The sequence below is a fragment of the Hemitrygon akajei genome, chromosome 11 (genome assembly GCF_048418815.1).
Source record: "Hemitrygon akajei chromosome 11, sHemAka1.3, whole genome shotgun sequence".
In the NCBI taxonomy this organism is placed as follows: Eukaryota; Metazoa; Chordata; class Chondrichthyes; order Myliobatiformes; family Dasyatidae; genus Hemitrygon; species Hemitrygon akajei.
The window spans coordinates 32,211,877-32,236,245 of NC_133134.1; the positions used below are offsets into that span (position 1 = coordinate 32,211,877).

The 24,369-nt window shown below is 37.6% G+C and overlaps 1 protein-coding gene across 2 annotated transcripts in view; it reads left to right on the plus strand.

The window, feature by feature from the left end:
* naa60 (N-alpha-acetyltransferase 60, NatF catalytic subunit) overlaps positions 1 to 24,036 on the plus strand; it is a 26,942-nt gene extending 2,906 nt beyond the window's left edge. Inside the window, exons 3-6 of one of the 2 annotated variants that reach the window (XM_073060583.1) lie at positions 3,271 to 3,367; positions 12,377 to 12,611; positions 20,029 to 20,215; positions 20,518 to 24,036. In XM_073060583.1, coding sequence (XP_072916684.1) covers positions 3,271 to 3,367; positions 12,377 to 12,611; positions 20,029 to 20,185 — 489 coding nt within the window. In that variant the 3' untranslated portion in view covers positions 20,186 to 20,215; positions 20,518 to 24,036. The remainder of the gene's footprint in view (positions 1 to 3,270; positions 3,368 to 12,376; positions 12,612 to 20,028; positions 20,216 to 20,517) is intronic. The other variant, XM_073060582.1, reaches the window with a different exon arrangement.
* The last annotated feature ends 333 nt before the right edge of the window (positions 24,037 to 24,369 follow it).

The following is a 24,369-nucleotide window of genomic DNA, read 5'->3' on the forward strand; positions in this document are numbered from 1 at the left end:
TCACTGTAGATACTGTAATACATACAGTAGCATGCAAAAGTTTAGGCACCCCGGTCAAAATTTCTGTTACTGTGAATAGCTAAGCGAGTAAAAGCTGACCTGATTTCCAAAAGGTATAAAGTTAAAGATGACACATTTTTAAATATCTTAAGCAAAATTACTTTTTATTTCCATCTTTTACAGTTTCAAAATAACAAAAAAGGAAAAGGGCCCAAAGCAAAAGTTTGGGCACCCTGCATGGCCAGTACTTAGTAACACCCCCTTTGGCAAGTTATCACAGCTTGTAAATGCTTTCTGTAGCCAACTAAGAGTCTTGTTTTCTTGTTTGGGAGATTTTCGCCCATTCTTCCTTGCAAAAGGCTTCTAGTTCTGTGAGATTCTTGGGCCGTCTTGCACGCACTGCTCTTTTGAGGTCTATCCACAGATTTTTGATGATGTTTAGGTCGGGGACTTTGAGGGCCACAGCAAAACCTTCAGCTTGCGCCTCTTGAGGTAGTCCATTGTGGATTTTGAGGTGTGTTTAGGATCGTTATCTTGTTGTAGAAGCCATCCTCTTTTCATCTTCAGCTTTTTTTTAAATAGACAGTGTGATGTCTGCTTCCAGAATTTGCTGGTATTTAATTGAATTCATTCTCCCCTCTAACAGTGATATGTTCCCCATGCCACTGGCTGCAACACAAGCCCAAAGCATGATCGATTGAGAGGTGTTCTTTTCATGAAATTCTGCACCCTTTTTTCTCCAAACATACCTTTGCTCATTGCAGCCAAAAAGTTCTTATTTTTACTTCATCAGTCTGCAGGACTTGTTTCCAAAATGCATCAGGCTTGTTTAGATGTTCCTTTGCAAACTTCTGACGCTGAATTTTGCGGTGAAGGACGCAGGAAAGGTTTTCTTCTGATGACTCTTCCATGAAGGTCATATTTGTGTAGGTGTCATTGCACAGTTGAACAGTGCACCACCACTCTAGAGTCTGCTAAATCATCCTGAAGGTCTTTTGCAGCCAAATGGATGTTCTGATTTGCCTTTCTAGCAATCCTACGAGCAGTTCTCGGGAAGTTTTCTTGGTCTTCCAGACCTCAACTTGACCTCCACCGTTCCTGTTAACTGCCATTTCTTAATTTCATCGGGAACTGAGGAAATGGCTACCTAAAAAATGCTCTGCTATCTTCTTATATCCTTCTCCTGCTTTGTGGGCATCATTTATTTTAATTTTCAGAGTGCTATGCAGCTGCTTAGAGGAGCCCATGGCTGCTGATTGTTGGGACAAGGTTTGAGGAGTCAGGGTATTTGTAAAGCTTTGAAATTTGCATCACCTGGCCTTTCCTAATGATGACTGTGAATAAGCCACAGCCCTAACAAGCTAATTAAGGTCTGAGACCTTGGTAAAAGTTACCTGAGAGCTCAAATCTCTTGGGGTGCCCAAGCCTTTGCATGGTGCTCCTTTCCTTTTTTTCACTCTAAAATTGTACAAAACAAAAATAATACCCTAATCTTGCTTAAAATGTTGAAAAGTTTGTTTTATCTTTAACTTTATGACTTTTGGAGATCAGTTCATCTTATACTCACTTAACTATTCATAGTAGCAGAAATTTTGACCGGGGTGCCCAAACTTTTGCATGCCACTGTATTCTAGGCTCATTTGTCAGAAATTCTTGCTAAAACGTTTTTCTTCTATTAGTTCATGTTTGCTTATTGTAACTATATTTATAAATATAAGAAATACTTATTGTTTAAATGGCAAATAAAGAACAAAGACACTTCAATCCAGTAAAAATTGAAGACAGCATCAGGCAGATTTAAGCAGTTATACACAGCTTAATGTTGTTAATATAGGTTGAAATTAGAAATGTACACAGTGATGCAAGTTGCAGAATGTTATTTTACTGTAATTTGTTCACTTTTCTGTGTTTTCCTTGTTGCCACCAAATTGCAATTTACAAAGATTACTGAAAATTCCTAGAGTATTCTAACAATTATGTGAATTTGAACTATGTGGAGTAGACCATTCTGGGTTTAGCCAGCTAATTTCCATGGGAGATGATTCAGTGAGAAGCAGCTTTCTAACTCATAACATTTGTTGGAATTCCACATACATTATTTGATAAAAGCAGGACTGGTTCAACTGCTGTGGCAAAAGGGCTTGTTGACACTTTCTGTCCAGATCACAAAATAAGGAACAATTATTTAGTCAAGGTTCCATAGATAGTTGCTGGATAAGTTTACTTAGACAGCAGAAAAGAAAGATATTAATGCAGGAAAACAGTAATTTTTGCTTGGTCAGCTCGATTTGAACATTTCAAGAATCAATAAATAGGATTCCAGTTAATTGGGGCACATTGGGACCAGTACATTTTGGCCCATTTAAGCGACTGCCCCAATTAGCTGAAGTTTCATGGAAATAGTAAAAACGATATATAAAAAAAGATGAACTTCTATTTAGCAAGTAACAAATTATGTATTTAAGTGAAATACCAAACAAATCAAAACACTATGAATACTACTACAGTACTCTAAAACTCTGTTTTAGTTTCTATAATTAACAATGGAGAAATTCATCCAATGTATGTTACCATGTTCCTTTGATTGACGGTTAATGAATAAAATCAGTGCAGACTCCTAGTGCAGTTTATGGACTGCCTTATTTGCCTTGCTGCATGAAGTAGTGTCACAAACCAACAATAAATAATTGGTGTAAGACGGATGGGTTGTAATTTGGTCCTGTAGGGTAATTTTTTTCTGCTGGTGTCAAATCTTTTCATGGCATCTTGGCAAGGGTCTGAAATTTTTTAAAGTCAAAATAAAAAATAAAATATTCAAAAATCATCCATTTTTGAATTGGCGGCTTTCGGCCCAAATGGATAACATAACACAAGCACACGCAACAGATGCTATTTAAAAAAGTGTTCACTCTAAACATAGTGTAGTGTCTTAATGGCCACACAAGTGCATATAACTGAAGCTAGTTAGAAATTGTTCAGCAACCGTCTCCTGCAGCTTCCCTGATTAACCGATGGCCTAATTAACTGGAATCCACTGTATTCCAAAATAGTAAACTAATTAAAAATTCTCTCCTATAATCAAAACTGGGTCTATTACTTGGTTTTTAATATATATGCAATATTTCAGATATTTTAAAAACACATTTCTGAAAAATATGTGGAGTGTTCTATGTATTTCCAATTTTTTCTGCTTGGTTGCTGAGGAAAACACTTATTAAAGATATTGAGCAGGATATCTGATGAACAAAATCCTCCTATTATTACACTCAGGACGGAGATATTCTGGCCTCTGGTTTTCCTGTAGAGACACAAGTTGCTTACATTTTAAGTCTAGGAGTTGTAAAGGACTTCCGAAAACATGGAATAGGTAAGTGTATTCACTGGTTGTCATTTTATTTCTGGTGTAAGATTCTGTTGAAGATAAGGCATCTGAAAGCCACTATTTTTATGTTGGGTTTTAAGTATCTTCAGGTTGTCATCAAGATCTATGTAGGTTAAAAATTGAATGGGTTTTGAAAAATAGCATTATTTTAAATTTTGTTCAATCTAACCTGTTTACAAAAATAATAGCTGACATAATATTCCCTTCACTGGAATTTTACTTAGTTTTTAGTAAGATTCTAACAAGAGTTCAGTTTCATTCTAGATTTATTCATGGAACTGAAGTAAGTGAAAATATGATGAGTTATGCAACCAGCATTCCTTATTTTGTTACACTGTATTTTCATGTACCCAGATTGCAGTAGAACATTCTGGCAGAGATAAGAGATAAGGGAGCTGAATTGTATGTGTGCTCCTCCAGAGCTTCATTGTGACCTGTTCTCATATCCTCTGGAGTTCTCTCAGGAAGTCTAAGGGTTTCATTTCAACCAAAATAATACCTGCTGGTGTTGTGCTTTCTCGTGCCCCACAAACGACCAGGAGATGCAGAAGATTCTTTAAGAAGTATTAAACTTTAATTTGCAAATCAAAGCTGAGACAGTCATTGAGCTAGTTGCTGATTGCCCACCAATCCTTGTACATAGCATTTTTTATAGCAATCTCCTGGTTTAGTTGCATTAGCATATCTAATCGGTCTACAGTTGCATATCACAAGTACATCCGCCACTATTGTTTCTACCCATTTGGTGTAATCATGTTCTAATCTACATCTCTTAGCTACCTCTCATTAACACACCATTATCTATTGGACACATGCATAGCAAATAGCAAACTCAAAGCTGACTGCATAGTTTTGGTTACACAGCAAACAATGCAACTTTTATACTCCAATACTGGCTACTTACTTTACAGAGGCAACCTAAATGGTTAAATAAGCAGGAATAGTACTGATTGACCATTCATTGTGAATGATAACTTTCATTAAGAAGGTTGGTCATAGAGGGGAGAAAAAGGGTAAAATAAAGTGGCTTTGCAATTTGGTACTATTGCCGGACATCACCTGATTCCTTGCAAATAATTTTCTAATCATAATCATTTGTGGGCAGTGATTTATGGCCGTTGATCAGGTATCTACTTGTCCTTCAGTCAGAGGAATGAAAGGAAAACAATTTAACTTTAGTGAATTACTTAGATTTTCTTCTCCTAACAAGCAGCCACAAAACAAAGAAACCCAAAATCAAACCCCGTATATATGAGAAAAGACTGTCTTAACAGCTAGTGTGCTGAAAATAAAAAAAACATCATGTCCTTAAGAAAATAAAAGAATAAAAATAACCTGTAAAAAAAACCCACCAAACACCCATTGTGCAATGAAAATTACATCATGCAAACAGTAACCAGAAGCAAATAGTCTTTCTGAACTGAAGTCCGCAAAGAGACTTCGGGACCCATAGTTCAGCGCTGAGCCAGGAAACTGTTGTGGAGCAGCAATCTTAAGTGGGCTGTCCCTCACCTTGGGCCCCGACATCTTGACCTTTTCAATCTCGGCTTGCTTCTCGCCACCCTGATCTTTTCAGTCTTTATAAAACTCTGGTTAGGGCACATCTGAAGTACTGTATACAGTTTGCTCACCCCACTATAGGAAGGATGTTGAGAGGGTGCAGAAAAGGTGTACCAGGATGGTGCCTGTTTTAGAGGGCATGTGCTATCACGAGAGGCTGGATAAACTAGGTTGTTTTCTCTGGAGCGGTGGAACCTGAGGGGAGATCTGATAGAGGTTTATAAGATCTTGAGAGGCATCGATAGAGTGGACAGAGATTATCTGTGTCCTAGTGTTGAAATATCCAATACCAGAGGGCATGCATGAAGGTGAGAGGGGTTAGGTTCCGGGGATGTAAAGGGTGTTTTTTTTACTCAAGAGTTGTGGATGCTTGGAATGCGCTGTCCGGTATGGTGGTCGAGGCAAATACATTAGGGGCTTTTACGAGACGTTTGGATAGGTATATGGATGTAATGAAGATTGTCAGAAACGAGCCACGTTCCCGAATAATGGCCACGAGACAAATTCAAGGAAACAAAGTTTATTAACAGTTATGCAGAGCTGGGTGCCTTCAGAGAAGGGAACCCTGAACCTTACAGGGCAGCAGGTTTTATCCTTCTTCCTTACCCCTCCCCTCCCTGACTCGGGAGGTACACAGTGTTTTCCCATTCCATATTTGGAGTTGTCTTTTTACACATTTCTGTAAAACAATAGTCCATATCTCAGGACTTCAATGATTCCACAAACAGTTAATCTTGTCAGGGCTTCTGCATTCATAATTAAATCACATTTGTTTTCTGCACCGACCCCCAACCTCTTTCAGAAACGCACATCTTAATTTACTTCGACTCTCACAAAGATGGAAGGATATCAATATGGTGTAGGTAGGAGGGATTAGTGTTTGGGTTTTTTTGATTTGACACAACCATGTGGGCTGAATGGCCTGTTCTTGTGCTGTACTCTTCTATGTTCTATATTGCTGCTTGATCTTCTTTGCTCTGAAGTTTAACAGGGAAACATGATGGCATTGAAATGTATAGTCATTGGTGTACCCAGTTTGAATGACAAATTGTAAAGACACCATTGACTTTGAATGAAGCTAATCAAAATTGCTTAACAAGAAAGACATTCAAAATTCAAATCAAGTTTTTTTCCTTGAAGTGCCTGGATAGTTTCAAACACATTGGTCAGTGACATAAGTTTCAGTTGATTAACTGTGACCACCAGTGAAATACCTCAGAGTGACTGAATAATGCTGGTCAAGAATAGTGTCCTTAAATTTTGTGATACTACTGAAATAGCAGAAATCCCACAATAATTAGGTTTTTGCTGCAATGGCTGGACTGCCTGACCACGTGTTTCAAAAGAACATTGATACTCCCTGTCCTAGGGCCCCAGGCATCTTGAACTTGAACCACTTCCAGAGTCTCTCGCTTTCTCTACTGACTTTTTCAAAGTCACCCAGTAATACAGGTTGGATATCAGTCATGATATTTAGATTTAGTTTTATAAGAGTATTAAAAGTTGAGTACATCAGTGAACACAATAAGCTGCAAGTTTTTTTGAAAAAGATGTATATTTCAGGGGTTTACTTGGAAGTATGTTTCAATATTCCATACCAAAATACTAAAACAGCAAATAAGATTATCTAATGCATTTCATTTAAAGTTTTGAATAATTTTGGGTAATCCACAGTCTATAGCAATTGACAATTAAACCATGCATATTGAAGTAGTTCTATGTCCAAAGAAGTGACATAGACAAGATTACAACTGGTACAGGTTGAGTACCCCTTATCCAAAGTTCCAAAATCTGAAAACCTCTGAAATCCAAAATTCTTTTGAGCACTGGCATGATGTCACCAATGGAAAATCCCACAAGGGACTGGGAAGAATCCCAGGTGATGCACAGGTCTCTGCGCTTCACAAACAGTTCAGAGAAGTAACTTCAGATATGTAACGAACAGACGTTAATGAAAAATAGAAAAAGACCGCTTAAAGCAAAAACTGAAGATCTTATATGTGTATTGGAAGAATGGAGTGAACATATGCTGCTTCACAGAGTGCTGATTATGAAGCCAGCAAAGATCTATCACAGCAAACTGAAAATTGAAGGTAATCATGAATATTCAGCAAGCTGGTCGCAGAAATTTAAGAAACGGCATGACATTAAATTTTTAAAGATTTTTAAAAAAAATTAAAGATAAAGCTCTGTTGATCATGAAGCAGCAGAGAAATTCATTGATAAGTTTGCAAAGATCATTCTTGATGAAAATCGCCAGAACAAGTGTATAAAGCAAATACATAGTATTGGTACCTTTTAATCAATAAATAGCATTGTAGGTGGTGACTGGATGCCTGTTGTTGCTTAATGTTCAACTGCTGATTCAGGTATTCTTCCGATGCTACCGTGCTTCTTGTGTTGCCCTGCACACATTAATGGTATGTAATAATTTTCATTGTGTGATGAGCAAGTGTAAGACAAAGACTGCTTACCTGTAGCACATACAATGCCTATAAAATGTATTCATTCCCCCCCGTAAGTTTTTATATTGTTTTACAACATTGAATCACAGTGGATTTAATTTGGCTTTTTTGACACTGATCAACAGAAAAAGTGAAAACTGCTCTCTACAACGTGATCTAAATTAGTTACAAATATAAAACACAAAATAATTGAGTGCATATGTGTTCACCCCCTTCAGTATGACTCACCAAATCTTCACTGGTGCAGCCACATGGTTTTAGAAGTCACATAATTAGTTAAATGGAAATCACCTGTGTGCAGTCATGGTGTAGTACATTGATTGTAGTAAAAATACACCTGTATGTGGAAGGTCCATCCGCTGGCCAGTCATTATCCTGGCAAAAACTACACCACGAAGACAAAAGAACAGTCCGAGCAGCTCCGCAAAAAGTTATTGGAAAGCACAAGTTAGGAGATGGATACCAGAAAATTTCCAGGTCAATCAATATTCTTTGGAGTACAGTTAAATCAATCATCAAGAAATAGAAAGAATATGGCACAGCTGTAAATCTGCCTGGAGCAGGCCATCCTCAAAAACTGAGTGACTGCAAGAAGGGGACAAGTGAGGGAGGCCACAAAAAGACCAGTAACAACTCTGGAGGAGTTACAGGCTTCAGTGGCTGAGATGGGAGAGGCTGCGCATACAACAACTTGCCCGGGTGCTTCACCTGTTGCAACTTCATGGAGAGAGTGGAAAAGAGAATGCCACTGTTGGGGGGAAAAAACTTGCATAAAATCTCAGCTAGAGTTTGCCAGAAGGCATGAGGGGAGACCCTGAAATCAGCTGGAAGAAAGTTCTCTGGTCTGATGAAACCAAAATTGAGCTTCTTGGCCATAAGACTAAATGCTGTGTTTGGTGTAAACCTAACACTGCACATCATCAAAAACACACCATCCCTACTGAGAAAGATGGTAGATGCATCCTGCATTGGGGATGCTTCACTGAAGCAGGCCCTGGGAAGCTTGTGAAGGTAGAAGGTAAACTGAATGCAGCAAAATATAAAGAAATGCTGGAGGAAAACCTGATGCACTCTGCAAGAGAACTGCGACTTCAGAGAAGATTTGTTTTCCAGTAAGACAGTGACCCCAAGCATTAAACCAAAGCAACAAAGTTAATGTCCTGGAGTGGCCAAGTCAAAGTCCAGACAGCAATTCAATTGAGAATTTGTGGCTGAACTTTCAAAGGGCTGTTCTCTTATGATCACCATACAATCTGACAACTTGAGCAGTTTTGTAAAGAAGAATGGGGAAAAATAGCAGTGCCCAGATGATCAAAGCTGATAAAGAACTACCAACATTGGCGTCATTCAATGTCTGTAGTGAGATGCTGAAGATGTTCTATAGGTCAGTTGTGGAGAGCGCCCTCTTCTTTGTGGTGGCGTGTTGGGGAGGAAGCATTAAGAAGAGGGACGCCTCACGTCTTAATAAGCTGGTAAGGAAGGCGGGCTCTGTCGTGGGCAAAGTACTGGAGAGTTTAACATCGGTAGCTGAGCGAAGGGCGCTGAGTAGGCTACGGTCAATTATGGATAACTCTGAACATCCTCTACATAGCACCATCCAGAGACAGAGAAGCAGTTTCAGCGACAGGTTACTATCGATGCAATGCTCCTCAGACAGGATGAAGAGGTCAATACTCCCCAATGCCATTAGGCTTTACAATTCAACCGCCAGGACTTAAGAACTTTTAAAAAGCTATTATTAATGCTTTTTGAGATAGTGATTTAGATGCTTATCATATTTTTTTTACTGAGTTAAGTATTGTATGTTATTAGTTTTGCTACAACAAGTGTATGGGACATTGGAAAAAAGTTGAATTTCCCCATGGGGATGAATAAAGTATCTACCTATCTACCTATCTATCTATCTATCTATCTATCTATCTATCTATCTATCTAACATAGATTCAAGGCTGTAATTGCTGCCAAAGGTGCATATCTACTAAATACTGACTTGAAGGGAGTGAATACTAATGCAATCAATTAGTTTGTGTTTTATATTTGTAATTAATTTGGATCGCTTTGTAGAGAGTAGTTTTCACTTTGACACAAAAGCATTTTTCTGTTGAAGTGTCAAAAAAAAGCCAGATTAAATCCACTGTGATTCAGTGTTGTAAAACAATAAAACATGAAAACTTGTAACAGGGTGATTACTTTTTATAGGCACTGTAAATTCAGAGTCAGAAATGATGGCAATCTTAAACTACCTCATTATATATTCCAAGATCTTAAACACTTCCAGCCCCAGGTGTTTCAGGAAAAGGGTATTCAACCTGTGTACTTCCTACAAATGTGGCAAAGGGGTAAATTAACATAAAGTGGACCTTTTTTTTCTTGACATCTGTGGCTTTTCCCGTGTTAAGGTAGACAAATTCACTTCTGCAGTGCTATCTATAATGTCTTTTCATGACCAGAGAAAGGCATCAAAGGTAAATTTGGTTTGTAATAGAGAACTCAGAAAAGAGTTTTGATCAGTGAAAATTGTTCACATTTTTATTTGCAGATGCCCTAAAGGAAGGGCATAATTGGTGTGGGCAATCTAATGAGAATGTATTTTGAGAGAAAGCAAGTGTCAGTTGAGTTCAATAAATTCCTATTTACATAGTTGACTCTTTACGATTAACATTAGTGCTTACAGTAGTGCCGTATATTTAAGTTCTGTCTGGGCTTTCAAAAGTAATTTAGTGAAGGATATTTTGAAAATTAATTTAGCTGCACGTCAAAACCCAAGTGACAGATAAGTGACAATATTGGATTTTCCTTATTATTTATTTCCTTTTGTGGTTGGGGAAAGGAAATCATATATACTGCCTATGTTGACAGACAACTCTATTTCTATATTCCTGTGGGGTATCAAATGTGTTTTATTGTGCTCCACTTTTATACTTGTTGAGATTTGAGCAATTGAAAATGCCTATCTTTAAATCAGGGGAAATTATTATTACTGAGTCAGTTTACCAGGAAGAAATACTTGGCAGTACCTGAGTGCAGTGGCTGTGGCTTGACAAAACAATTGTTGACTGGTATGTAAACACGAGGAAATCTGCAGATGCTGGAAATTCAAGCAACACACACAAAATGCTGGTGGAACACAGCAGGCCAGGCAGCATCTATAGGAAGAAGTACAGTTGACGTTTCGGGCCGAGACCCTTCGTAAGGACTAGGGTCTCGGCCCGAAGCGTCAACTGTACTTCTTTCTATAAATGCTGCCTGGCCTGCTGTGTTCCACCAGCATTTTGTGTGTGTTGACTGGTATGTGGTACGGTCGTGGTTTCTCGTGCCCGACAAACAACCAGGAGACGCAGAAGATTCTTCAAGAAGTATTAAACTTTAATTTGCAAATCAAAGCTGAGACAGTCATTGAGCTAGTCGCCGATTGCCCACCGATCCTTGTACATAGCATTTTTTATAGCAATCTCCTGGTTTAGTTGTATTAGCATATCCAATCGGTCTATAACCATATAACCATATAACAATCACAGCACGGAAACAGGCCATTCCGGCCCTCCTAGTCCGTGCCGAACTCTTAATCTCACCTAGTCCCACCTACCCGCACTCAGCCCATAACCCTCCACTCCTTTCCTGTCCATATACCTATCCAATTTTACCTTAAATGACTCAACTGAACTGGCCTCTACTACTTCTACAGGAAGCTCATTCCACACAGCTATCACTCTCTGAGTAAAGAAATACCCCCTCGTGTTTCCCTTAAACTTTTGCCCCCTAACTCTCAAATCATGTTCTCTCGTTTGAATCTCCCCTACTCTCAATGGAAACAGCCTATTCACGTCAACTCTATCTATCCCTCTCAACATTTTAAATACCTCGATCAAATGCCCCCTCAACCTTCTACGCTCCAATGAATAGAGACCTAACTTGTTCAACCTTTCTCTGTAACTTAAGTGCTGAAACCCAGGTAACATCCTAGTACAGTTGCGTATCACAAGTACATCCGCCACTATTGTTTCTACCCATTGACTTAATCATGTTCTAATCTACATCTCTTAGCTACCTCTTATTAACACACCATTGTCTTCTACATTCAATTGGATACTTGCATAGCAAATAGCAAACTCAGACTACATAATCCACATCTCTTAGCTACCTCTCATTAACACACCATTGTCTTCTACATCCTTAAGATTTCATTCTCCTACTGAATTGGATACATGCATAGCAAACTCAGACTACATAGTTTTGGTTATACAGCAAACAGTGCAACTTTTATACTCCCAATAGTACCTTAAAGAGGAATAAGGAAAACCAGAAGAAACAGGCAGTAGATTTCAAAGAGCATGTAGTTTAGTTTCACTAGTTAAAATGCAGAGTTGGTTATATGCTATTGTAATCTGGTGCTTTTCATAAGTGTAGCAATGCATCTTAGTATGGTGATATTATACGATTTTAGCACCATCACTTGTTAAAAGTTTATCTGGATACTTTATATCAATCTGATGTGTGTTTATTTTATGACTCCTTTATATTTTATTTTGAGAAGGTCAATTCCCATGAAAATGCACAATTTTCTCATCTGAATATTTTCTGCATATTTGCATTTGCAACTGTTTAACATAATCCATTTTTGCATAACATGCCTATATTTAGTATGTTATTCTAATCTCTCCAATATTAACTCAATACTTCCACAGGATTTGGCTAGTAATATATAATATGTGCTTGCGTAACAATTTGTCCATTGTCACACATGCTATCATCACATGCTAGCTGCTATCATCAGATCAATTTGATGGGCTTTGATAAAGGAAATGTAAGAGTTGAATATCTGGCTTTTGGTTTTGTTTTTATCTGTTAAGAGGATATTTTTGCTAGTGTAAGAATTCACCCTAGATTTTCATTCCTTTAGGTAGGCTTTTAATTTATGAATGTTAAAACTAATGAAATGTTTTAATATCTTCTGTACTTTATTTTAAAGGTTCATTATTACTTGAAAGTCTGAAGGATCACATATCAACCACTGCTCAAGATCATTGCAAAGCAATCTATTTGCATGTCCTTACTACTAATAGTACTGCCATCCACTTCTATGAAAATAGGGACTTTAAACAACATCATTATCTGCCCTATTATTACTCTATACGTGGTGTTTTAAAGGATGGGTTCACTTATGTTCTTTATATCAACGGGGGACATCCTCCTTGGACAATCTTATATCCTTTTTTTAAAAAAAATTATGCTGCTTAACTCCCTTTACTTTCTGAAACTATGTAATTTTATATTTAAGAATGTTTTTATTGCAATTGTTTAGATAGATAGATAGATAGATACTTTATTCATCCCCATGGGGAAATTCAACATTTTTTCCAATGTCCCATACACCTATTGTAGCAAAACTAATTACATACAATACTTAACTCAGTAAAAATATGATATGCATCTAAAATCACCTCTCAAAAAGCATTAATAATAGCTTTTAAAAAGTTCTTAAGTAGTTTACTTAAATACATTGAGTCCTAACCCCGGCACTTTAACATATCTTACTCCTGGCGGTTGAATTGTAAAGCCGAATGGCATTGGGGAGTATTGATCTCTTCATCCTGTCTGAGGAGCATTGCATCGATAGCAACCTGTCGCTGAAACTGCTTCTCTGTCTCTGGATGGTGCTATGTAGAGGATGTTCAGGGTTTTCCATAATTGACCGTAGCCTACTCAGCGCCCTTCGCTCTGCTACCGATGTTATACTCTCCAGTACTTTGCCCACGACAGAGCCCGCCTTCCTTACCAGCTTACTAAGACGTGAGGCGTCCCTCTTCTTAATGCTGCCTCCCCAACACACCACCACAAAGAAGAGGGCGCTCTCCACAACTGACCTATAGAACATCTTCAGCATCTCACTACAAACATTGAATGACGCCAACCTTCTAAGGAAGTACCGTCGACTCATTTAATCATTTATATATCTTAACTTTTTGAATACTAAAATTCCACAGAAAATCAATACATTTTTGAAATTGAGTTTAATTTTGGTTTTTTGTATTTTCTTTAGTGTTAAAAAAATTAATGCTTTTTGAGTACAAGAGCAAGGAAATCCTCTTGCATTTGTACAGGGCCCTGGTGAGACCACACCTGGAGTATAGTGTACAGTTTTGGTCTCCAGGGTTAAGGAAGGACATTCTGGCTGTAGAGGAAGTGCGGCGTAGATTCACAAGGTTAATTCCTGGGATGCCAGGACTGTCTTACGCAGAAAGGTTAGAGACTTGTAAAGCAGAAAGGCTTGTACACGCTGGAATTAAGGAGATTGAGAGGGGATCTGATTGCAACATATAAGATTATTAAGGGATTGGACAAGATAGAGGCAGGAAATATGTTCCAGATGCTGGGAGAGTCCAGTACCAGAGGGCATGGTTTGAGAATAAGGGGTAGGTCATTTAGGACAGAGTTAAGGAAAAACTTCTTCTCCCAGAGAGTTGTGGGGGTCTGGAATGCACTGCTTTGGAAGGCAGTGGAGGCCAATTCTCTGGATGCTTTCAAGAAGGAGCTAGATAGGTATCATGAATAGGGAAATCAAGGGAGATGGGGACAAGGCAGGAACCAGGTATTGATAGTAGATGATCAGCCAGGTTCTCAAAATGGCGGTGCAGGCTCGAAGGGCCGAATGGTCTACTTCTGCACCTATTGTCTATTGTCTATTATTAGACAACCAAGCCGTGAGAATCACTCAGGAGCCTTAAAAAAATTCTAAATTAACAATGGAGATAAATCCAACTATATATGTGGGAAGTTTTCAAATAAAATAAAGGCCAACATTCCATTAGCCTTCTTCACTGCCTGCTGCACTTGCTCATTCACCTTCAGTGACTGATGAATAAGGACTCCTAGATCTCTTTGTATTTCTCCCTTACCTAACTTTACACCGTTCAGATAATAATCTGCCTTCCTGTTCTTACTCCCAAAGTGGATAACCTCACACTTATTTTCACATTAAACGTCATCTGCCAAGTATCTGCCCACTCACCCAGCCTATCCAAGTCACCCTGAATTCTCCTAACATCCTCATCACATGTCACACTGCCACCCAGCTTAGTATCATCAGCAAACTTGCTGATGTTATTCTCAATGTCTTCATCTAAATCGTTGACGTAAATCGTAAACAGCTGTGGTGAGCCCTGTGGCACCCCACTAGTCACCACCTGCCATTCCGAGAAACACCCATTCACCGCTACCCTTCGCTTTCTATCTGCCAACCAGTTTTCTATCCATGTCAATGTCTTCCCCCCCAATGCCATGAGCTTTGATTTTACCCACCAATCTCCTATGTGGGACCTTATCAAATGCCTTCTGAAAATTGAGGTACACTACATCCACTGGATCTCCCTTGTCTAACTTCCTGGTTACATCCTCGAAAAACTCCAATAGATTAGTCAAGCATGATTTACCCTTGGTAAATCCATGCTGGCTCGGCCCAATCCTATCACTGCTATCTAGATATGCCACTATTTCATCTTTAATAATGGACTCTAGCATCTTCCCCACTACTGACGTTAGGCTGACAGGTCGATAGTTCTCTGTTTTCTCCCTCCCTCCTTTCTTAAAAAGTGGGCTAACATTAGCCATTCTCCAATCCTCCGGGACTGATCCTGAATCTAAGGAACATTGGAAAATGATTACCAATGCATCTGCAATTTCCAGGGCTACCTCCTTTAGTACCCTAGGATGCAGACCATCTGGACCTGGGGATTTGTCCGCCTTCAGTCCCATCAGTCTACTCATCACCGTTTCCTTCCTTATGTCAATCTGTTTCATTTCCTCTGTTACCCTTTGTCCTTGGCCCATCCATACATCTGGGAGATTGCTTGTGTCTTCCTTAGTGAAGACAGATCTAAAGTACTTATTAAATTCTGCCATTTCTCTGTTTTCCATAACAATTTCACCCAATTCATTCTTCAAAGGCCCAACATTGTTCTTAACTATCTTCTTTATCTTCACATACCTAAAAAAGCTTTTGCTATCCTCCTTTATATTCCTGGCTTGCTTGCGTTCGTACCTCATTTTTTCTCCCCGTATTGCCTTTTTAGTTCTGTTGTTCCTTAAAAATTTCCCAATCATCTGTCCTCCCACTCACCTTAGCTCTGTCATACTTTCTTTTTTTTTAATGCTATGCAATCTCTGACTTCCTTTGTCAACCACTGTGGCCCCTTTCCCCCCTTTGAATCCTTCCTTCTCCGGGGGATGAACTGATTTTGCACCTTGTGCATTATTCCCAAGAATACTGCCATTGCTGTTCCACTGTCTTTTCTGCTAGGATATCCGTCCATTTAACTTTGGCCAGCTCCTCCCTCATGGCTCCATAGTCTCCTTTGTTCAACTGCAACACTGACACCTCCGATCCCGATCTGCCCTTATCCTTCTCAAATTGCAGATAAAAACTTATCATATTTTGGTCACTACCTCCTAATGGCTCCTTTACTTCAAGATCGCTTATCAAATCCTGTTCATTACATAACACTAAATCCAGAATAGCCTTGTCCCTGGTCAGCTCTCGTACAAGCTGTTCCAAGAATGCATCCCGTAGGCACTCTACAAACTCCCTATCCTGGGGTCCAGCACCAACCTGATTCTCCCAGTTCACCTGCATGTTGAAATCCCCCATAACTACTGCGACATTACCTTTGCCACATGCCAATGTTAACTCCCTATTCAACTTGCACCCAATATCCATGCTACTGTTTGGTGGCCTGTAGACAACACCCATTAGGGTCCTTTTGCCCTTACTGTTCCTCAGTTCTATCCACAGACTCCACTTCTCCTGATCCTGTGTCCCCCCTTGCAAAGGACTGAATCTCATTCCTCACCAACAGGGCCACCCCACCCCCTCTGCCCACATTTCTGTCCCTACGATAGCACGTATACCCTTGTACATTCATTTCCCAGGTCTGACCTCCCTGCAGCCGTGTCTCCGTTATCCCAACAACATCATAGTTACCCATTCGCACCTGAGCTTCAAGCTTATCCGCCTTATTTCTGACACTTCGTGCATTCAGATATAGAATTTTTAGCCCATTTCTCCTCTCTCTGTTTGAATCGCTGCCTATTGTGCTTAACTCAGCTCCCCAAACTCCCATCGGGCTATACGCCCCTAGAATTTTGTTGTCCTTCCTAAATTTACTTATTCTTTCTGCACATTTAACTCCATGTTCCGCCAAACCATCCCTCTGTACATGTGTCCTCCTTATCACTTGTTCTGCCTCACCTTTCTCTGCTACACACTTAATATTCCGGAACCGTGTAGTCCCCACCTGTCCTTTATTCTTCATCTCGCTATCCTCTCTCACATTCTGGATCCCTGCCCCCTGCAAATTTAGTTTAAACCCCCCCACCAAGAAGCACTAGCAAACTTCCCTGCAAGAATGTTAGTACCGCTCCAGTTCAGGTATAAACCGTCCCTTCGGAACAGATCCCACCTTCCCTGGAACAAAGCCCAATTATCTAAAAACCTGAAGCCCTCCCTCCTGCACCATCCTCTCAGCCAATAATGAATCTTCTTAATTATTTTTTGTTGCCTACCAACAATTGTGCAGTTCTTTTTCTGAATTACCAGGTTCTGAATTGAAGAAATTGGAATTATTGTTTCTGTATTGATGTTTGAGAACCTCCTTTTGGGTAATGACTATAATGGTAAGTATTATTCTTTAGCTTGGGCTCACTATTTGTACAGGTTTCTACAGGTATGCGTTAGTGTTGGCATAGTAGTCTTATCAATTACATAATATAATATTTAGATCAGAAATAAGATTAAGAAGACACAGGAATAATGTAAAACCCTGAATTGCTTCCAGGATACCTGGGGCGGGAGATTAAAAAAAACCTGGAAATGTTTATGTGGATAACAAAGTAGCCTTTCTGTAAAGATGTTCGCCAATACATTGTATCTTTGAATCATCTCATTAAGTGACCTTGAACTTGGATGGGGATGAGTGTTGTTAGAAATCATTCATTGTTAATCATCATTCAGATTTCAAAGCTTTTCCTTTGAAATGAAAAAAAAATCCTTATTGGTCTTCATCATGAAAAATAGTCATATGTTTCAAAATTGTTTATTTGATAAATATAATACAGGCACTATGTGTCCACACGATTGATCAGTGGTGATTAAAATAACTGATTAGGAAGACACTTATGGGAGAAGAATAGGTTTTTTTAGGACAGTTCTAATTACTTTGCTGAAAAATGCATTTGAGAATAATTGATCATCTGAACCCAAAACAAATGCAAGTGAATGTCATCAAGAAATCAGCATTCATTGATTTCTTGAGCAATAACAAGCAAATCAAAGGCAGGTGCAAGTGTATTAACAGGTAGCAATTTTTTCTTGTATTGTTATAAATTCTTTGTAGGCTGAGAGGAATAGTTTGGAGTTTACCTTTCAAGAACTTGGTTAGATGCCGGTGAACCTGCCAAGGTCCATTTTAAATTTGGAAAGCAGAAAAAAAATCTGTAAGGACGTGAGCTTTAATATTTGTGACATTTTGGAAGAAGCCGTTAGAGGTGTTTTATTTATATTTAATTTAGTGGGATATAGATGCTGTTGGCATTTAATGACTGTCCCTTTTACCCTTGAGGATGAAGTGGTGAATCATCACCTTGATTTGCGAATTAAGCTATCTCTACATTGTTGTTGCATCGATTCCTGTGGGATTTTGATTCCATTGATAACAAAGGATGATTATATTTGTAACTAAGTGACTTGTAAAGCTTGCAAGTAGTGATATCCTGATCCCTGCTTTCCATGTCCTTCTGGCTGGTACAGACTGAAGGCCTGGGAGATGCTCTCAGTTCAATTTTGATGGGTTGTTGTAGTGTACCATGTAAACCAAACAGCTTCTGTGCTACTGCTGGAGAGAGTGATTGCTTACAGTGTTGAGTGCTAACAAGCAACTGTTTTGTCTTGAATGGTGTGAAGTTTCCTGATGGTTGATGGGACTGTACTTTCACATTAAGTTAAGTGTATTCCATCAGATTCTTGCTTTGCATCTTCCTAATGGTGGAAAGGCTTTGAAGGCTTGGGAGGTGAGTTACTTACTGCAGGATATCCAAGCTCTGATCAGGTCTTATAGTAGCCTCAAGCAGAGCTGGGAAATTTTGTTTTCCATTAATGTTTTCTGAAGATAGCATGGGCATTTAAAATGGGAACTCCTATTCAAATTTCGCTGAATTTTCACCCCTCCTTTACTTTGGAACTATATCAAAATGATGGAATAGTGAAAGTTTCGTTCTAGGTGACTCAGGAGTTCAGCTTTATATGTATGTAAGAAAAAGTGGGAGTCCAGTTTTTTTCCAGGAGCTGCAAATATTTCTTATCTGATGAAGAGTTCTAAAAGAAAGAAGGCAGATATCTAAAATCTAAATATGACCATTGATACAAGAAAATATGACATTGTATGCTTTGTATTATTCAAAAACACAAGTTGTATTGGATGAACCATGAAGTAAATGATTTTTACTTGTTCCACGTATTTTCCAGCTGTGAATTAAGGAGTTCATTTTAACTAGTTCTTTAGCTTTACTTGTCAATGGAGAGATTAGAGAAGTTGGAGAAGGAGGCATAGTAAATATAAAAATAATGATTTTTGGCAAAATTTTTCAAACTCTTATTTCATAAGTAGAAGTCATTTTGCATTTAAGGGAAATTTGGACCAAGTTATGGAACACAGAAAATTTTGGTTTTACAAGAAAATTAAGGTTTCTGAATTAGTACTGTCTGAGTTACGAGTAAAATTATTGATGCTGTTATCATCAAGGTGTGAAGGTACTAGCAAGCAAAGAAGAATAGAATTAGCAACTGTTAAGATTGTACCATGTCTTTTTAGATACACCTCATCTATTTAGGCAGAAAAGTATGACTTATTTTGGTGTATAGTAGTGCTTGTTTTATGTAAGGAACTTCTTTGCAACTGACGCGTCCTTGAGAATCCTCTGTTTAAAGTCCTTAGGGCTGCACTAGATACAGAAAGGATCATTACAAAATTACCCTTTGTTGGCAGTAAGACTGTGGGGGGGGGGGGGGGGAGTACTGGTACAAATAAAAAAAAATAGAGAAATTGATTGGAAGTTAAAACAAAATGATCTTTTAATCCTTAGAACAAAATTTCAGCAGGAGAATTAATTAGGTATCTGGCAAAGAAGGCATGAACTTCCCATAACAGACTGCTGTTGATTCTCCACCCTCTAATGCAGGGATTTCCAACCTTTTAATGCCATGGACTCCTACCATTGACCGAGGGGACTGTAAACACCAGGTTGGGAACCCCTGCTCTAGGTTATTGATTATGATAGATCCTTCGGGAATAGAATATCTGCATACCTTTTATCGTGATGTAATTGTAGTGCTAATTTTTGCTTATCATAACGTCATTCCCTGGGGAATGAAGGAATACATATTCTTAAACATTTATCCTTTTGTCCCAAATGCTTTTACTCTTATGTTTGTAGATTTCTTTGCAGTTCCATGGAGAGATGCTGATCAAATTGCCCTGTCGATTTAAAAGCTGCTTGTACAATTTTGCATTATTGTTTAGCCTAATTATGAAAACATTATTATTGTTATAGTCCTTGACATTATCCTCTCACTGACTATATTCATCATATTGGCTCATCTTTGGTGAATCTGAGGCCTTGCTCCATTCCTCAGCGAATATACCGTCAAGCGCAGAACATTATTCGCAGTTTTTTACCCTGGCCTGGTATCTCAGCAAAAAGTGGTATTGAATATAGCAGAGCAATGTGATCTTTTTTTTTGAAGAAAAATTCTGAAAAGGTGAGCAATTTAAAAACTTCTCTACAAGTTTGTAATTTAACCCTATTGAGTGCCTTTGTTAAGTTTAAAAGCTAAAGTAATATATTTAGAGCAATGTCTTTTAAATATTACATTTTTAAATGGTAGTATTATTTCTCAGGGGCTTTGTGCTCATTTTGCTCATGAAAAATGGTAACATTGCACATTGTAGCTTTATGCCACTTTCCATTTTTCCCAACCAATTTATCTTGCTTAGATTAATATTTAATTTTCTTTGTTTTACTTGAGCTCATATCTTTTGTTCTTCTTGGCCTTTGTATTAGTTCCAGGTGTGACACCCACTGTGGTCTTCTGCTGCTGTAGCTGATCCACTTCAAGGTTCAATGTGTTGTGTGTTCAGAGATGTTCTTCTGCACACTGCTGTTGTGACACATGGTTCTTTGAGTTACTGTAACTTTCCTATCAACTTGAAACATTCTGCTCTGACCTCTCTCATTAACGAGGAATTTTCACCAACAGAACTGCCTCTCACTGGATTTTTTTGATTTTTGCACCATTCTCAATAAACTCTAGAGACCACTGTGCATGAAAATCCAGGAGATCAGCAGTTTTTGAGATACTCATATCACCCTGACTGGTGCCAACAATCTTCCATGTGCACACTTCTTCCCTATTCTGATGTTTGGTCTGAACAACAACTAAATCTCTTGACCATGTGTACATGTTTTTATGCATTGAGTTGCTGCCACATGATTGGCTGATTAGATATTTGCTTTAATGAGCAGGTGTACCTCATAAAGTGGCTATGGAGTGTATTTGTACTGTAAAAAAGCATATTGCTATGACATCAGTAGAGAGACCCAACTTTGATTCTTAATATTTTCTGGGTTAATTCAATCTATCAGATTTGCAGATGTTGACCAAATAATATAAGGAAGAGAGAGAAGGAAAAATTATTAATCCTATCCATCAAACATGTCCCCCAGTGGTTTTTGAGTTTGGGTATAATTGTTTATTTTATTATACTGTACTGTCAATTCTATACCTTTGTGAGATCAGCCAAAGTGGCAGATCAGGCTTTAGTAGCCACATAGACTAATCCTACTCTAATTTCGCTGTGTTTAGAATTTAAAAAAAAATTATTGTTAAGTTTCTTACACCTTGCTGTTATTGAAAACATCGTAATACATTTGTAATTTTGTCAAAACCTTCAGCACAATTTTGTATGAAATGAGACTGTTATAGGTGATTTTCCTTCATAGAATTGAAAATTAGCTGTTAGATACATAATGGTAACAACTTGGAAGTATCTATAGTTCCTTGCAATTATACAACTTTAAAGTTTTATAGTTGTATCACAGCTTAAGTGAAGTTTTTGTGATGTATGGCTACCAAGAAGAATTTTGCAAAATTATCGAAAGAAGGGCATATATTGGATATTGTAGTTTAGCAGATGTGTTCTCTTTTAAAGGAGTTTAACATCAGTGGTTTATTGATAAAACTAATATCTATTATTTTAAGATGGTTATGATTTATCGAATCATATCTACAAAGATTTATTAGTTTAATTGTATGTGCATATGAATATATGGCACATTTATTCTGATTAAATCCATTGCACAATTGTAAAACAAAAAAACTTTTTCCCCCTAAACTAATTTTGTCCCCTGTGTTGTACATGATTCATATTATTGCTTCTTGTCTAATAATTCAGGACAAAAGCACTTTAGATTATTTGATGCTAATGAGCAAAGTGGCCAAGGAAGACTCTTTCCATAACTGATGTCTGCAGCAAGCTTTCTAGTCAGCATTGTTGAAGTGCGGTCCAGAGAAGACATCCTAAAGCATCATTATAGTTCTGTTGCCCAACTTGTAAATCTAAATATAATGTCTAAACAATTATTTCAAAGTTTAGCATTCATATTCTTAAGTATTATTTTTAATATTGTTGAAATATATACTCTTCAGCCTCAAAACAGACCACGTGCACTGAATATATTTGTATTTCTTCCGGACATCCATATGCCAAGCAGGGAGGATGGGACGCCATATTTCAAGATGCTCAGAGATACTCCATCATTGATGCAATTCTAATTCTACATAGAATGTATTATATTACAGTGTTACCCATCTATTAGATATGGAGCAAGGGTGGTGCGCCAAGATTTATTTGTTCCATTCATGCCTTTTCATCACTTTTTACATACTGTAATTTGCTGCTATGTAGAAAACCACTTCATCTTTGTAATTATGTATGAATTCCAAATGTAGGTGCATTATTTTGCTTGAGTATTTCAGCTTTATTGTGACGGAGATTCTTTATTTTGATTTTACCACATTTAGGTTTTAAAGATGCTGAACTAGTTTATGTGTTCTCTTCCTTTTACAGCCGTTACCTGCAATTCATTGTTGGGCTTGTAACAGTTAGAAACAAAATCTAGTTTTTTTTGATTGATGGACATTTTGGCTATCAAAGTGCCTACTTTTAGTTGCAATATAAAGGAGTCTTTCTATATCTCTGTCCTTTACAGAACTGCATTGAATGTACTTGGTTTACTTTACGTATTTTGATTGGGAAAGGGGAGGGTGGGGAGGAAGGGTGGAAACATGCAGACACTTCCAGCTGTTTTTATCAATCATTTGAATGACCACTTAATGGAATAAAGGTTATCATTAATTCAAGAAAGTGGTGGAAAAGCCCAATGTAAGCAATCACTGTTTTGAACAGCTATTTATGCTGCTATTCACCACTTTCTTATGCCATTCTATATCTTGTTTTCTTGACTTTCAAATCTTGTCTTTCATATTTGGGAAATTACACTTTTTGGCAGTTTAGAGCATCTATATAAATTTGTTTTGAACTGCTCCATATAAACACAACATTAAATGTAGTTTCCCTTCCTAAAAGCAAAAATTCATTTTCCTTTCTCTCGCTTTTGCAGTGCATGAATTACTTAATCAATGTGTGGCTCTGTCCATATGTTAGACTGTAATCAAATGTGTAAATAATTGCAAGGTTTTTCATCAATTTTGGTATATGCCTGTTAATTATTGTAATGGTGTAATGTATGTGTCACAGATGGGAATACAGATCATTATGTACTGCTAGAACTACTGTGAAAAATGTTCCTATGTAATGTGTCAATCTACATGAATTTCAACATTTTTTAGCAGTGATCTAGCTGTTTAAAATTTTAAAATTCATTCCATGATTCTATTTCACTATTTCAAAAAAGTTAAAAATGCCTACACTGTTTCACAGAATTTTAAAATTTTGGCACCAATGACAATCAGTGTATGACTTTTAAACAGTAATTGCACTTTAGATGTATAGTAAATGTTAATATATTTATGTAGTGACATCCCTTCTATCTGGGCAGACTTTATTTCAATACACAGACTTCTGATCTATTAATGAAAACCAGTATTCATTGTTCATGGACACCAGGCTCTATGGAAAAATAGAACCATAGTGTAAAATAAAGATCAAATATTCAGAATTTCAATTGACTACAATAGTAGTTAAATATACAAACAGAATAATAAAGATTCCACTCTAATGTAGTATCTTGCTTTGTTGTATTTTTTTAATGTGGGCATTGAAGTTAACAATTTTTCTTATTTTTGAACTAATTGACTTATGGACTGCTGCATTAATTTGAGAAATGTATTTGCCTGTTTATTGCATAAATGTTTTTAAATAGAATTACATTTTGTTTCTTGTTTTACAAAACTTATAGATTCTTGTGCAGAATTTTTTTAAAGCAATTAGATCACATAAATTTACTGGTCACAGCACTGAAAAATGTTGCTCAAATGATTAAAAAAAGTCAAAATCCTTATTTCTTTCTTGTGTTTTGATTAGATAGTAATGGCTTTGACGTTGTTTACAGTAAGCTATTACTGGAACTTGCATAGCTTGTATCATGCAACAAACATGCTTAGCTTAAAATACATTGGTAAGCACAAACTGTGAAAGCTTTCACAAGATTTGTAATGTTTCCACTTGAATATGATTTGGATATCTTGATTCTGTGACAAGATACCAGTGAACATGATTTAGCATTTAGGGGTTAAATGACTGTAGACGAAGGGCAAGTGTTGCTGTGCAAGTAGCGAGAGAAAATAGATTTTGGAGTATAATATGTGTTGTTCAAAAGACATTAAAGTTAGTA